This window comes from Hippichthys cyanospilos, chromosome 4, assembly GCF_059441005.1.
Source record: "Hippichthys cyanospilos isolate Australia breed blue-spotted pipefish chromosome 4, RoL_Hcya_1.0, whole genome shotgun sequence".
NCBI classification, from domain to species: Eukaryota; Metazoa; Chordata; class Actinopteri; order Syngnathiformes; family Syngnathidae; genus Hippichthys; species Hippichthys cyanospilos.
The window spans coordinates 14,617,143-14,633,092 of record NC_142372.1 but is presented as its reverse complement, the minus strand read 5'-3'; the positions used below and the strand labels follow the sequence as shown (position 1 = coordinate 14,633,092).

Below are 15,950 nucleotides of genomic sequence, written 5' to 3'. Positions count from 1 at the left end.
CCACAATAGTACAGCCCTCGTCATATTGTGTTTTAGGTTTGTTTTTTTGTTTTTGTTTTTACACTGTTATCCCTTTTTATACTGTATTTGTTATTTTGTTTATTGGTTTAATTTACATTAAGTTAATGTTTTTTGTATTGCATGACCAATTTCACAACACCTCAGCAATAACAGTTTTAAATGACTATCTATATGAGTCGAGTTGAATCCAGCCACTAACTTGTTTCACGGCAGTGTCGTATCAAAGGACTTCGCCAACTGGAAGGAAGTGCTTCAACCTTTTTTTTTTTTTTTTTTTAAATCTGATGCGGAAGTTGATTGCGCATAATCCGATACCCAACAACAACAAAAATGTGAGGTAGCTAATGACCCTTGAAAAGCAAGCCCCAGTTATAGTGAATCCTAGAATTTTCAAAGAAAGTGCTCAGTATGGATGCATTCTCTCCTTTCTGTGTAGATGACAGCAAGAGAGATTAAGTTTGCAGTGCAGGTGGAGTCTGTTCTCAATCACGTGCCTCAACCAGAGTACCGACAGCTGCTGGTTGAGACATTGACAGTTCTGGGCCTGGTCGCTGACGTGGACGTTGACAGCATTGGAGGGGTTATCCATGTGGAGCGCATCCTGCACATGGCCAACAACCTTTTCCTCAGTGACCAGGTAAAGTGGACAAAAAAAGACAAAGCATTTTTGGAGGACATGTCCTCTGAGTCTTTCTTTCTCTACATCCCCAGAAATCTCACAGTGCCTGTGATTATTTCCTCGAGAAAGACCCTGCAACAGGAATCTGCAATTTTTTCTATGACAGCGCCCCCAGTGGTCGCTACGGTACCATGACTTATTTGTCCAAAGCGGTGATCACGTACGTTCAGGACTTCCTGCCGAGTTCCAGCTGCCTGATGCAGTGAAGAGGTCAATCACTGAGCATTTATTCTCGCATCCACCTTAAGGTCCAAGTACTGGGACGCTCCTGACTCCTACAACTAAGTGTTCTCTTACTAGCATTCTTTCCCCCTCAATAACACCAGTTTTCATCTACTAGTACTGTACATCCTTCAGTTGGATTTCCTCCTCGATATCGAATAAATGTTCAAACAGCCCTCCGTTAAGATAACCTTCATTAGCCCCACAATGAGGAAATCAGTAAGACATTCGTTCAATTGGTTTGCCCTTGTCGCAACTAGAGCATTGAATTGACTTTTCATACACTACGTGCTCTTGAAAGACTTGTGAAGAGGCGTGTGCTTGTAATGCTTGCTCTGAGGATCATATTGGAGTCATAGTCTTCACTTTACATTTGTAAACCCGGACTGAGAATATCATTCGCAATGAAAATGCATTTTTAATTAGGATCTGTATCGATGTAAATGGATGTTTACAAAGGTGGCGTGGTGGAGCATGAGCGCATCTACCTCATGGTTGACATGTGGTGTTTGTCTTTGTATGAAAGTTTAGCTCTGGATTCCAGTCCCGGCACTTTCAGTGTGGAGTTAGCATGTTTTCTCTGCATAATCCACAGATGTTTGTGAAATGCTGATAAGTGTAGTAGGAGTTACCGTATAAAGATAATCCTAATTCATGCGTCCACCATGATCATACAATTGAGACTACTTTTATTGTAAGCCAGCATTTGAACATATATACTGTGTATGCATGGTGCCCAGTCAATACTGTGTGAAATCCATCAAGTACAAATGTCAAACATAGAATGCTGAAATATCACTACATTTGTAAAAGGAAGTATTCGCATGACTTTTGATTTCTTATCTCAGTTGCTTTAAACTCAAGTTACAGCCCATTTAATTTTTGTTTTTACTTCTAAAAATATCATGGCAGGAAAGTGGTTAATTTGTTCGCAGTCAGCTCAGTACAAATTGATCTTTGATATCAATAGTTATCAATTGCAACAAATGAGGTGCAGTACAGGGTGACCTTGAGTTTCAAGGAAAGTCAGGATTTAGCCATAGTCCCTTGTACCAAACCCGTTTAAGTCCTCTCTAGACCAGTGAACTACCACTACTCCCTATAATTTATGGATTTGGGGATTTCAAGAGAAACGTTAAGATGAACTTTATGTGAAGTATAACCTTGACTGGTGATCTTAGTACCCTTTGTGAGTATCACAAAATAATTCAGAATGAATTTCCAGGTAGAGAACCAGCTATCCAATAACAAATAAGGTCTGGCGCCTACTCTCCACTTGTTTTTAGTTGCTGATCCTTGTTGTCCAGTTTGTGCACAACTCGAAAGGCCTCCAGGAACTCCGTGAAGTCTATACTACCATCCTTGTTGAAGTCGATACTCCTAGCCAGATCATCGATGGCTCCGTTGGCAATGTCCACTCCCAGGTGAGCGCTGAAGAGACGCCACGTGTGACGGAACTCTTCAATGGAAATAAGGCCTGCACAGAACAACACGGCTCTTCAACTATATCAAAGGAAATATGCAATATGACAAAAGTGCAGTGCTTTTATACCTGAATGATCTTTGTCTATAATGTTGAATATGATCTCAATGGCTGTCCTGTATCGAAACAGAGTTTCGGCCATATTTGGTGTTACCTAAAAGAGGGAAAATAGAACGCATTTCAGTAGATACGTATGAGCAGCAGAAAGCAAACAAAAAATAACAATCATATATATAGATTGATGGTTTGTAACAATGTAGAACGACAAGTACTGTGCTGTGTGGTGCTTTATTTTCATAGCATGGAGCATATGGGCTTAGTGTAAAACCTGGTGCATCTTCACTTTCATGCATTGGACAGGCTGCGCTACAACATGCTGATGCAACTGACAATTTGTTGACAAAAAGTTGGAACAACAAAAAGCAGGTTTATATATATTATTTTTTATTATTATTTATTCTATTATTGTGGTTCAGGTGGTGTAACGTGATGGTGATTTTGAATGAGGTAGACAGATTCTGTGCTTTGCTGATACATGTGGTGCATGTCACAAAAATGACAACTGTGTGCATTGATCCCTCTGAATGTTTATACAAATCAGTTTGTTGAATATGATCTTTAACATACAGTATCTATAAAAGCAACAGCCTGAGCATTCCTGACTACCACAACAAAGGAAATACCTATTTCTAACCAAGTCTGTCTACAAACATACCGAAGAAAGAAAAATCCAGCCATGCACACAGACTGCACTTGACTTGTACTGAGAATAAAAATAGATCCCCTTGTTTCATACAATTGTGATTTGATTATCCATGTCTACTGAATTTTGTGGCAAGTAGAAATGTAAATGGTCTCTGACCTGAGGCAGCTGTATCCCTGGTCCCATATCCTCGAAGCAGGATTGATAGTCCACACTGCCGTCTGGTGTCATGCGAGCTAAATGAGGACAAAGAGTCCTCCATGGCAGGTCCAGCCTCAGGACAGAACCCAGCACCTGCGTCCATTCACTGACCGTCACAGTACCTAGAGATGATTGCTTGTGTTTAAAAATCTTTTCAATGTCTGAAAGCCCAAGGGACAAGATTAATACTTGCCAGTTTTATTCTGGTCGTACTTCTGGAAACCTGTAATGAGGTCAGAACGATGGGCAAACACTTTTTCTTTCAGGGCCCTGAGAGCTGAACACTCTGCAACTCGTACTCTGTGAACAGAGTCAATGTTTTATGTCAGAACAGGTTTTATTTTTCTTTTCCATAAAAGGCATGTAATTCATAATTTTAAAAGGTCATCAAATATATATATATATATATATATATATATATATATATATATATATATATATATATATATATATATATATAAAACTGGGATTAAATGTCTGTTAAAAAAAAATAAAAATATGTATGTGATTGAATGATTTAGCAAGCAAATGGACATGTTGATGCCTGTTTGGCAGAGTTCTGTGTTCTACTAGCTCCACTTGCGTTGGTGTAGATTTTCAATCATTCTGCTCATTTGCCATGATAGAATTAAAGCAACTGAACCCTTTATTTTCAAAGATGCTTCAATTCTCCTAATCTTCTTCAGTTAAACATGTTCAAGTGGAGTCTCCCTATTTTACAATTGTTTTTTTCTTGAGGGTGGTTACAACATGGATGCTTTTTTTGTTTTTGGCCAGGCTCACTTGCCTTGTGGCCTTGTGGTATGGTTTCTGAGTGGCTATCCACGTTAAGTTATCACTCTTTTGAACCAGTGGTCCTCCCTGCCCCGAATTTGGACATGGCTGTCCTCAAGGTAATTTTCATTCTTTTTGAGATACGAAAAGGCGTCGGGCGATAAGAGGGATATTAATGCATTGTCACATTGTGTTTGGCTATGCACTGTCATAATGCATGCAAGGTTACGTAGCTATGTGTTAAAATCGCTGGAGTGGCTAAATGACTCGCTCATAGGATTAATTTATCACACACAGACACACACCGGACACCCAATGTACCTTTGCGTCAATGTAAGTTTGCGCGTTGAACGGCTGACTTGGTACTGGTAGAAACGTGGAACCAGATCTCTGCCTAATTTGATGTAGGCCCCTCGATTGCTTCCCTCCTCATAATAGTTGGATGCAGAGAAGATGGTGATCACCTGCAGGACAACAACAAACATACTTTTATGTCAAATATTGTAATGGGGTAGTAAAAAGACATACTTGAGCTACCTGGCCGCTGTGACACAGCTCGTAACCTTCTTGCTTGCACTCGTGAGATCTGATAATCAGCTGCAGGCCGTGTTGGTCCAACAGTCTCCGTGTGACATCGGGGCCGAAGTAGCAGCCTCCACCTCTGAATGTGTTTGGGCTGCAGCCTTCTTGGGTTTTGGGGTCACTCCACAGTATATCCACAATCTACACCAAAGAGAAGTGAGCAACAATGTGGAGTGCTCTTCTGACAACGTTGCAGTAAAAAGTGTAGAATCGTCTGTAGGTGCTCTACGATGCTATTGTCTCTAAATGACAATTTGCATCAGTAAGGTAGCAAAGCACTACCTTTATCCAAACACTCTCAATATACATCAATATGGATTCTTGACATCAAGAGTTCACAAGTAAGTGATTTAGTTAAGTTAAGATTGGTTGATCATATTGATGCCACACGATTCTAGCAAAACACAGCTTTTGTATGACTAAAGCTCCTCAACTCACTAAAAGTATACTTGTAGTTCCTTGGCATCAAGAAGATGCCCCAGGCTGCATACAACAGCTGACTCATACAACTCGACCAGAATTCCTCTGCGTCAAGGTTCTACAAGACACCCAAAGGTTTGTAATTACTTATTCATGCCCAAACTACTTTCTATTTATTGTTAGATGAAGCGTATTCCTCATTTTAACATAGTTCCTTCGCACCAAGATGCCACAAATGGTGCCAAAGCAAACCATGTTTGACTCAATACAGTGTCGAGCAAAAAAACAAATTAAACTAACTAACAACCAAGTTTATGCACTTTGACAGTCCTAAATACGAGGGGTGTATGAAAAGTGCTTGTGTGTGTGTGTGTGTGTGTGTGTGTGTGTGTTACCTGCTTCCATTCCTGCTCATTTTGTGAAGGCAAAGGTGGTGGGATGGATGTTGCAGAATCCAGAAAAGGCACTTGTAGGATGTTTATGTTGTACGGCATATTGGAAGAAGACAGGCCCGGATGAGGTGAGAAGCACGTGGGCGTGTGTGGAGAACAGAGTGAGGATGATGATGACGAGGATGAGGAAGAGGAAGATGAGATGGAGGCGACGCTGCCTTGCTGGCTCAGTCTGGAGTGCCTCCTTCGAATGCGACACGCAAAACAAAGATCCTTACCATGAGAAGAAGTGGGATATTGTCAAAGTCTGGTTTCTGCTTGAGCACTGACCTCATGTTTGGGGTTCTTTGGCTTTTAGAGTGACTGTGAGAGGTGTCTGTAGATCTCATTCTTTTCATCTGTTTGTTGGAATGACTGAAGTCCAGCTGCTTGATACTGCGTCTGGGAAGCCTCAGGGCAGATTTAATCTGATAAATGTGGGCAAAAATACCTGAGTAAGTCAGTATTATTCACGCATTTATAGCACTTTTCACAAAAGTGGACATATACAAATATACATATAGTTTGTATCTCAGCTGCCTTGAATGAATGGCAGGGTACTCTTTGGGCTTGTTGCCAGGTAATTTCACGGCCAATGCTATAAATGCCTCTCCATGTACAGTATGAAGATGAGTCATTCCCAATATGGAGGATGACAAAAGCGCGTCAGAGTGTTTTTTTTTTTTTCAAGCAAAAGTTTTTGAAAAGTTGATGTTTACAAAAAAAACAAACAAAAAACAAATCAATTATCGTTGTGACACTTTTATGAAATAACCTGTTGAAGATACCTGGTCACCCAAAAAAGTAACTTTATTACACGAAATATTGTCGAGAAATTGTTTCAAATAGAACAAATATGCAGAAATTGCATTCAAATCTTTAACTTTAGTATTGTTCTAATTACTGTGATATTTTGCAAATCAATGAGTTTTATTCAATGCATCCTAGCTGTGTTGGCTGCTATGCTAATTGATTAGACCAAACCTAGCTAACCAAAAAATGCTTTGATAATGTCTGTTTATCATAATATTAGTAGAGTTGCATTGTTTAAGTGACAAACTCTATTATGTCTGAAAGCACACACACACACACACAAAAGAAAAATGTGAGGACTAAGGCTTCCCCATGATTACTTATTTTCTGCTTAACCATATACAGTACTTCATTTTTTCCCCTCTTTCTTGACATGGCTTAACAGGTTTTAGTAACAGTATTATGTGAATGTGGAGAAACAAGAACAGTTACTACTACATAAAATCCATTATATCCTATCTCGGGACATCTACATAATCGACATGATGAGTATGGGTTTCTTCTGTATTCTATGCATGGATAATTTGTCATTAATGTATCCTCCAAGTCTGGAATGACCTATATATATGTCAATAAATGGATCATCATAAGAACTATCTATCCTTCCTTTCCATTTTTAGCATTATCAGGCTAGTTCTGGGCTGGTTCTGGTTATCTAGGTTTTTTTCTTCTGTCCAGGCCTTTTAACACTGTCATGAGCAAAACAAGCCAATATTTCTCTGCTGACTTGGAATTCATGATTGAACCATAAATAAATAAATAAATAAAATAAACAAAACAATGCAAATATGAGCCTTTCTGCTTGACCTTGTGCCGTTCGATGACACTCAGGAAGTCCAGGTCAGTCTGGTCTGATATGCCCCCGTGAACTATTAGGACCTTTCCATCTATCACTGTGGCAATGGGCAGAAGACTGAAGACGTCCTGAAAAAGCTGCAGGATCTCACACCCATTAGCCTGTAAATGGGATATGCAAAACATGTTCAATCCATGTGTGGGCATCAAACAATCATTCCTTCACCGCTAAACCATACCTTGTACTTCTGCATGACCTCTTTTGTGAACCCATATCTGAAATAAAAAAAACCCAAGAAAATATTTTCATTCTGACGTTGCCCTTGATGTACGCCTTCTCTATTAACCTTTATCTTAAATGTACTCATTTTCTGTGTTTGTACTCAGTTTACCTGAGATTCATGATGTGGTCCTCATGGTTTCCTCTGTTCAGATGCATGTCATCGGGGTAGAGTAGAAGGTAAGCAAATAGCAGGATAACTACCTCAATGGACTTTTTCCCCCGGTCCACAAAGTCGCCATTAAACACATATGGCGTCTCAGCAGAAGGCAGGCCGTTCTGCTCAAAACAAATCTGAATGACTATTTATGAATGTACAGAATTTACCGTATATATGCTTTAAAGGGCTAGTTTTGGCCATGTTCATTCCTGTTTGTTTTTCTAATAAAGTGGGTCACGGCTTAGAAATGACAGGAAAAAGTTTATTCATTTTGGGTTTAACCAAAATCCATTTGTCAGCATAAAACATATTTTTCGTAAAACCAAACTCATATTACCAATTTATTCATTACCTTATAAAATATAAGAAGCAAGTCATCAAGCCGTCCATGAAGATCGCCTGCGCATAACAAATGTATAATTGGCATTTTTTTCCAGAAACTTTCAATGTCACAAAATCTTTTTGTTAGTTCGTAAAATACACTCAACAATGGCAATGGCGGATTCTTTTCTTTTAGTTTGAAATGCACATCCTGCTGGAGAAAGAAAGCCAGTTCCGTTTTGGCCTGGAAAGACAGTAGCCTTCTCCCTTTATACAAGACATCTTTTGACCCTGGTTGTGTTCTTTTTCTTCAGTCTCTCTTATTGATAATTGCTATTGATAACAGTGATGGCAAAGACGACAAGTGAGGTGAAAACGGCAATTAGTGACAAGGGTACTGCTTTCCCATCTCAATAATTTTTGTGTAAATGTTGACAAAAAATAAAAAATAAATGAATGCACCTCCTCCTCATACATTCTTGAGACCAACAAGTCACATAACACCATTACCACCTAGAAAAATATTTGAACTACCAGTTATAACCAACATTAAATACAATTGCATCATGTTTGTCAAAAGTTTTTTAATTTAAAAATGTTTTCATATATTGTAAGCTTACTAAATATTAACTATTAAACTATTATGTACAATTTCAATATTAACACTATGCTAAAATATTGTAAAATTAAAATTGTGTATAAAAATGTTTCAAAGCAAATGGTTCTCAAAGGTGAAATAGAAATGTTACTAGAGTCTACAAATCTCTAGTGGTACAAGTACTACTCTACGAATCGATGACTCAGCCCCTTGGGAGTTTAACATTCATAATATGATGAAGTTTCTGCCCAAATTACTGATTTTGAGAATGTTTGTTTGAAGTGTTCTCTTCAGCAATCAATTCAAAGTTTCTTCAAACATTCATTCGAATAAGAACCAGCGGGGACTGGCACAAGTGGAGAGGTGCTAGCTCAATATGCAAATCAACACGTTCTATCTTGATGTAGTGTGATGATGACAAAGCCCACTTCATTTATTACCCTTTAGCACCATTTAACCAATAGGCATCTTACTGTTTTTTTGAGCGCGTAAACAGCATCCGCCTACCACATATAGTGATCTCCTTTGTGTAGGATGTGGACAGATGGATGATGTTGGGCATCTGTTTGAGAAGTTTCTTGGTCTCGTAGAGTAATTGCAGCACATATCTGGCATGGAGGGGCTGCAAAGAGGAACATGACATTCTAAAGATGCACTAATAGAAGGACTCTTTCTTATTAGGTCAAGGTTAATGTACAAGTCAACTCTTTGTCCTCACTAGTAGTAAAATTCACCAAACTAGTAGAATGACAGTGGCACATTTTACACTACAGTGTGACATTTCCGAATGCTAGCAGCTAACTCTTGTGAGGTAAACCGTGCACCAGTTTACGCACCAGTGAATCATTAAGTTGCTAACAACTAAAATGTTTACCATTTGAGCTACTTACTGAGTATGTTTTTCATCTCCCTGATATACAGTTGAAAGTTCACATACTAGTAAGACTACTTGGGCCAACTAGTTGGTATGTGTCATGCACCAGTCACCTCCTGGACAAAAACAGTCATTGTTTTGCCTTAGCAACATGTAATTGTGCTACTAAAAATTTAGTTGTCCAATTAGTGTGCAGAAGTACGGGTATTATACATTAGTGGATGTGATTCACTAGTAGCACGAGTTGAGCTGAATAAATGCTTTAATGGCTTTCCATGAAGCCATCTGAGCTTTCATTTGATATGTGGCATAAGGCCAATGTACTAGGACACTCATTGTCCTCACTCTTAAGACAATTCAGAGCATTGAGGCACACTTGAAGGAGGACTGTATCCTGCTAGTAATATTTTTCAACTAGCATCATTATTTATTTATTTATTCTCACAAAACTCAGATTTTTGCATCCTGATCATTTCAGAAGGATACACTCAATTTAATAGATTCCGTTCCTATTTGGCATTTAAATCATTCACACATTCAATTCACCTTGGTGACTAGTTCCAAAAACTTGTATTTACTAAAATTTAAATTTTCACCATTGAAATACACTCCTCTACCCAACCCCCCCCCCCCCCCCCCCACCTATTCTCTAAATTTTATAAGCCGATTTAAACCGTCCCTATTTTAAACTGCATCTTCTGCTTCCTGCTGCCAAAAATTCCCACTTTTGACTGTATTTTATATGTTTTTGCCAGATTACCACTGTTCTAACTTAAAACCGTTCATCTTATCACTAACAAATTAAAATATCCACAAAAATTCAAAATTTGCAATGTTTTTCTCCTGTAATTGCTGACACCAAATATTCCTACTGACGCAAAAAAAAATCACAATTAAAATACAAACAAAAAAGTAAAAATGATCATTTGTTTCACCTGTAATTTCTGATTTTTTTTTTTTTTTTTTGCACCCCAGATTTTTTTAAATTGGGTTCCCCAATGTGCAGCAATATTGGACATGACATTAGGTACACTCTGCCTAACTGTATGACATTTCTGCACAGTACCCTTCTAGTACAACCTTAAGCTATCAAGGATATTAATGAGCTGTTCAAACACCTTTACAGAAAGTGATTACAAAAATCATATTGGTATACGAACTTCAAACGATTATCACAGATATCAAAAGCTGTCCATATACTGTACAGTAAGAAATCACAATGTACCTGCTGCTCTTTGAAGGCTCTGAGGAGAGCGTTTGTGTCGGACAAGGAAAGAGGAAATGACAGTCGTGGTCCAACATACGACTCTGGAACAAGTATGGAGTCGTAGCTGGCTTCTCTGTCTAACCAGGGGTCAATCACGGGCTCCAGAAGCTGGGAAATCAAGTCTATTGACAACAGTGAGGCAAGTGGCGACAACACAAAGCAGAAACATGTGTATTGGAAGGTGACCATGATTAAAACAGCAGCATCATTCATGTAATCCTTTTGGATGACCGTTGTTTGCTTAAAACACAAACAGACACACACACAAATACACACTAAGACCAAACTGTGCCTATGAAACTGGGTGAAGTAGAAATGTTTTAGGAAATAGTCAGATTAAATCCGTAATGCTCTTGCATGTTTTCCGGTTTAGATTTTAATCTGCAGTTTTAACCAGCAGGGTTAGATTGAAATCGTGGCTTTCACACGTGTTCCACATAATGTGACATTTGAAATGTGATTTGAAATATGAATATGTGATTTATTGCGTGATTCGCTTGTCTTTAAAAATCAGCGAGTAGTTAAAATGAGTACTGATCAAAAACTCAGCCGCTGCATAAAATGTCTTTACTATTTGGTACATATCTTACTAATAATTACACAAATTTTTAGTAAACATTGCCTATGTTTTTAGAATGAGAAAGGGACGTCAGCTTTTTGGGGATGGGTTACTAATAGTCATCTCTAAACAGGCATCATTCACCTTTGTGACTATTTTGTGTATTTGCCTCCAAAAGGGAGTTAAATGTCTTGTGTTGATCCATACACAAATGTTGTGTGTCCTAAATGACAACATGGGTCTGGCCTTTTTAAATCACTTCATTTGACTCAAAAAGAAGACCATCTAGATGATGAGGATTAGCCTTACAATGGTGCATAAGCTTTTTAGCTGAATGAGTGGGTCAGTGCACCCTTAAGCCACAGCTGCCTCAGTACCACGCAGTACGTTCACATTAGTTGCTAAGCAACACAAAGGGGCTTTCACTTCCAAATAAAAGAGCATCGCTAATGAAAGTGGTGTTTTCATTTGATTGACTGAAGGCTATGGATGAGTACAAACACATAGAAACATGATGTGATTGTAAAATTTCAATCGCTCGCTACCTTATGACATGGCAATCACATAGAAATGTTATATTAACCTGTCAGTTTTTTTAAGCAGTTAAACAAATGAAATATAATGAACCCCTTTTACTCACGTTCCAGAACAACGGGTAAAAATCAGTGATCAAGGCAAAGCATACTTTTTTTAATTTTCAAAATCGTTTTAACTTTAGCAAAAATTTTAAACATGAAAAAATCCTGCTGTCGATTCACCACACCCATTTGACACAAGGAACTAATGAACTTTGTGCAAACAAAGCTTGACTTTCCAATTTAATTTGTTCCACGAGTATGCTCATAACACAAAGCAGCACTCGTGTCTGAAATCATTGTACCCTATTAAAAAGAATGGATGTGCAATTTTAATCTGTTCCAGCCTTTCCTCCCATAAGAACCCCGACAGATGTTTTTGTGGTTTTGTTTTTAGATAAACGGGCACTCTATACTACTCAATATAAACAATCAGTTAAACCGTTTTTGCATCAGATTTAATGCCGCAATTCTATTCATTGTGCTGCTCCTTCAGGTGTACTCACTTTGGCCATCGGGGGCAGTACAATACAGTCATGCAGACAAATAAGGGTCAGCACTACTCAGTAACTTTATAAATTGCACTCACTGCCACTTTTTCAGACGATAATGAAAATACAGTAGGCCTATTGGGATATTGTCTGTCAATGTAGTGTGTCTGTTGCTACAGGTATAAGAGTTCTTTCTAAAACTGCAACTAAAGTCACAATTTGTTAGCCTCTTTGCAATGCTTATCATCACACATCAAGCTAACAAGGCCATTGCTACGATTCAGCTTGTATACTAATTTTGTTGAATACTAATTTATGCAATGAGTCGTCATCTTACCTGGTCCGTTTTCGTTCAGCTGAGTGAAGTTGTCCAGCATGAAGCTGAAGAAACCCGAGAGCTGAGGAAAACACAATCAAACAAAAAGCTAACAGTGCGCTGTGGTTTACAAGGCACCCTAAGGACACCTCACAGTACTTCCTGTCCTGGAAACTCGCCTGGAGCTGATCCTGTTCACCGGCGTATTCGATGGATTGGAAGATGTTCCACGTGTACCTTCGCCTCATCTCCAGGCGGGCCATGTAGCGGCGGTACCAGCGCTGGATCAGTACAGCTGCCTTCATGGCTGCATGGGTGACACGAAAGGCAAGCACTTGACTCCTTGAATCCTCACTACACTACAAACCGGACAAGTTGAGTTTATTTGGGAGAAAAATGTAACAGACTTTTCACTCAGGATCTTCAATAGTTACTTTTATGATGGAATCTGATTCTTTAATTGTATAACGGTTGAGGCCACTTTTTGCCATGCAATTTTTTTCCACATTTTTTTGACCCATTCTCACCATTAAAATTTTAACATTTTCCAAATGCTCATGAATGGGTGTTAGTAGTACTGCGAATGACATTAGGAAATTGTTAAAATTATGCTCTGCCTTAGAAGCATACAAATGTCGACTGGAACAAAATCTTGCATTCTCGTTAGACTATCGAGCGAGGTCAAAGTCCTACGAATGTGAAACCAGGTCATAAAATAGGGGAAAAAAATCCTTACAAGCAAGACATTTGTTACGTTGACTAGTGTGTCCTCATAGTTTTACTGTTGTGCTGAATTGTCTTACTTGTAAGGACAAATAGTGCTTCTCAATTAGAAGAAAATATCTCACCTGCCACCAAACTATCTGCCGTCAATATAAACAGTATCATTTGTCTATAAACTGTTGCAAGTACACTTTTGCAGTGAAGCTAATATTCCTTGCACACTCTGACAATGAGAGCACCACTGCCATCTACTGCAATGAATGTGTAATTACATTCTAATTCTTCTACAACAAAAAACAGTCCTATGTGTGAAGTACTGACTTGGGTCAATGACCATATTAAATTGATTTAAAGAAATACATCACCCTTACTTAGTGCTGGACTGGGTGGCTTTGCTTCATCTGTGTGAGAAAATATAGAAGTCAGCATTGGAACGTGTTAATTGAATAAAATGACTTGCGAAGCAATATAAACACACACATCAACAACCAAAGGGGGCTGAGTGTTAACAAGGCACAAGGGAGGGGAAGAGGAACAGGGGGACTGGAAAAACTCTGCAAATTACACAGCCTTCAAGACAAACAACAGATGAGGAGACACTAGAGATCAGAAGCATCTCTCACAAACGTAAAAATAGTAGTCTTGTGTTATGAAATGCCGCCATTTGCTCTCTAGAAGGATCTGGTGTTTGATCCATGAATGGAACTGTCCTCTTCACCACGCTGATCACATTTTGATATCAGGAGACTAAGATAATGCCTACAAATTCGAAAACAGCACCTTCCTTGAGGGTCATCCACTGTGTTACAACAGATAAACAGAGAGACTGGGAGTGTCACAGAAAAGTAAATGTGGACACCCTCGGAAAGGGTTGTTCGATTCATGGATCACATCGTCTTGTTAATTAAAACGTTTTTGGAAGGTCCAGCCTAAAAAAAAAAAAAAAAGCCAAGACATAGATTTGTACAAAGTCTATTATTTCTCAATTAATTCGTTTCTGTTTCCGAGTGAATTTGACTGACTACTATATAAACTGTTGCTAATGAGTCATCCAAGACTTAATTTTTAATTAATCATTCCCAATGGCAAGAAGAGGACCAGATTTCACGGCCTAGCAGATAGCACAAAGTTGACGTCACAGCAACATGTATAGTACCTGTCTCTCTCGTCACTTGTGTCTCTGTGGCAGCCGAGGCACCGCATCCCATGATGAGCAGTGAAAAGGCCCACAAGTTGCATAAATAGAAAAAGACGGCTCACATCTGGCAGGTAAAGTCTGGTGTGTATCAGCACAGGCCTGACACACAAAGGGAGGGTCATGAACACAAAATATATTCATAAAGCTGGGAGCACAGAAGTATATCTTTGTCATTTGAGATTTCCTTTGAAAAGCAGATGTTCAGTCTTTTTCAAAGACTTTCTCAACAGTCAAATTTCTAATGGAGTTTTTTTTTTCAATGATAAAAAAAATCTCTTAGGTTAAGTGGCGTTTCGTTTGTGTTTTGGTTAGCGTCGGGGTTTTCTGTTCCTTTTGTTGTGGGTTTTTGTTGGGCTTTGATTTGTCTTTTGACATCCTGGGTTGTTTGGTCGTAAATTCATGTTTCTGTTACCCTTGTGTCAGTGTCTCATCAGAGTGAATGCGTCCCCCTGTCCTCATTAACCTACTTCCCTTGTTTTGGCCAATCAGTTCCCTCTTCCAATTGTTTCTTGTTCAGGTGAACCTCGTTGTCTCGTTAGTTTGAGTGTATTTAGTTTACTGTTTTCTTTCAAATTCTTATCGGGTCATTGTTGTTAATGATGTGCTTACTTTTTGTTGTTTCCACGCTCTTTTTGTCTGTCCATTTTTTTTTTATGTAGGGTATGATTCTGTATTTTGATTAGTTACTTTGGTTTTGTAGTTGACTGCTTATTTTATTAATCCTTGCTGCATTAAATTGTTACCTTTTGAGCAAAACCTGCCCTGCCTCCAGCTTTCCTGTATTTTGGGTCCAAATCATTCTCACCTCCCACCACTGCACATAAATACATATATATATATATATATATATATATATATATATGTGTGTGTGTGTGTGTGTGTGTGTGTGTGTGTGTGCGTGTGTGTGTGCAATCAGTTTGAATTTAATAGTGATTTCATTTGTTTCCCCATGATATAATGTGAATACAAATTCTATATGAGACCTTGTGGAACATTTTCATTTACAATATTTAATTTATCACTGCAAAGTCAAAAGGTTAACCATCACCAATATGGGTTAGAAAACAGCATCAAACTTAAATTCATACAATTGAACAAGGTTTGAACAAATATGCCGTTTATTTCAATAACCTGCGAGACAAAAACAATCAGGTAAATTAATGGTGCTGGTAATCCAGCTTTCTAAACACCAGCAAGGCTCTTTGTTCTGAAGGATATCAACAGAATGAATTAAATTGGTCCTCCTACCTGCACAAGGTTCACAAGCAAAGTACAAAGCACGAGAGGGTTCCATGTGCCACACAATCCAACTTTGGCTGAAAGCAGAGAATACTTAGGTGCTCTTTTTGATGGCAATCTGCTCGGTCTTTATTTCATCGTCATGTCTGAGGGGGCGACTGCCGCTCAGAAGGAGGAAGAGGAGGAGATGCGCGCATCGAGGAGGCGGAGGCACTATCAGGTGAT

At 38.7% G+C, this 15,950-nt stretch overlaps 2 protein-coding genes across 4 annotated transcripts in view; one reads left to right on the top strand and one right to left on the bottom strand.

The window, feature by feature from the left end:
• Positions 1-1,738, top strand: part of phka2 (phosphorylase kinase, alpha 2 (liver)) — an 18,831-nt gene extending 17,093 nt beyond the window's left edge. For all 3 annotated transcript variants that reach the window (XM_088412932.1, XM_088412930.1, XM_088412931.1), the window contains 2 exons: positions 458-658; positions 733-1,738. In XM_088412932.1, the coding sequence (XP_088269058.1) occupies positions 458-658; positions 733-906 (375 nt within the window). In that variant the 3' untranslated portion in view covers positions 907-1,738. The remainder of the gene's footprint in view (positions 1-457; positions 659-732) is intronic.
• Positions 1,321-15,950, bottom strand: ppef1 (protein phosphatase, EF-hand calcium binding domain 1). Its single transcript, XM_088412934.1, has 19 exons — positions 15,735-15,950; positions 14,445-14,585; positions 13,660-13,689; positions 12,745-12,872; positions 12,587-12,647; positions 10,583-10,746; positions 8,991-9,105; positions 7,917-7,963; positions 7,517-7,683; positions 7,364-7,400; positions 7,137-7,286; positions 5,808-5,944; positions 5,481-5,721; positions 4,621-4,806; positions 4,405-4,547; positions 3,503-3,609; positions 3,268-3,431; positions 2,475-2,559; positions 1,321-2,399 (listed from the first exon to the last, which is right to left on the bottom strand). Exons 2-19 carry the CDS (start codon positions 14,494-14,496, stop codon positions 2,188-2,190), a joined length of 2,226 nt encoding a protein of 741 aa, XP_088269060.1. The 5' UTR covers positions 14,497-14,585; positions 15,735-15,950; the 3' UTR covers positions 1,321-2,187.

What these genes read in the sequence shown, in the direction of transcription:
- ppef1 (XM_088412934.1), bottom strand. Translation starts at nt 14,496, where the DNA reads ATGGGATGCGGTGCCTCGGCTGCCACAGAGACACAAGTGACGAGAGAG. An exon ending in GCCACCCAGTCCAGCACTAA is followed by an intron (nt 12,873 to 13,659) that starts GTAAGGGTGATG and finishes TCACCCATGCAG; the next exon opens with CCATGAAGGCAGCTGTACTG. An exon ending in TATAGACAAAGATCATTCAG is followed by an intron (nt 2,400 to 2,474) that starts GTATAAAAGCAC and finishes TGTTCTGTGCAG; the next exon opens with GCCTTATTTCCATTGAAGAG.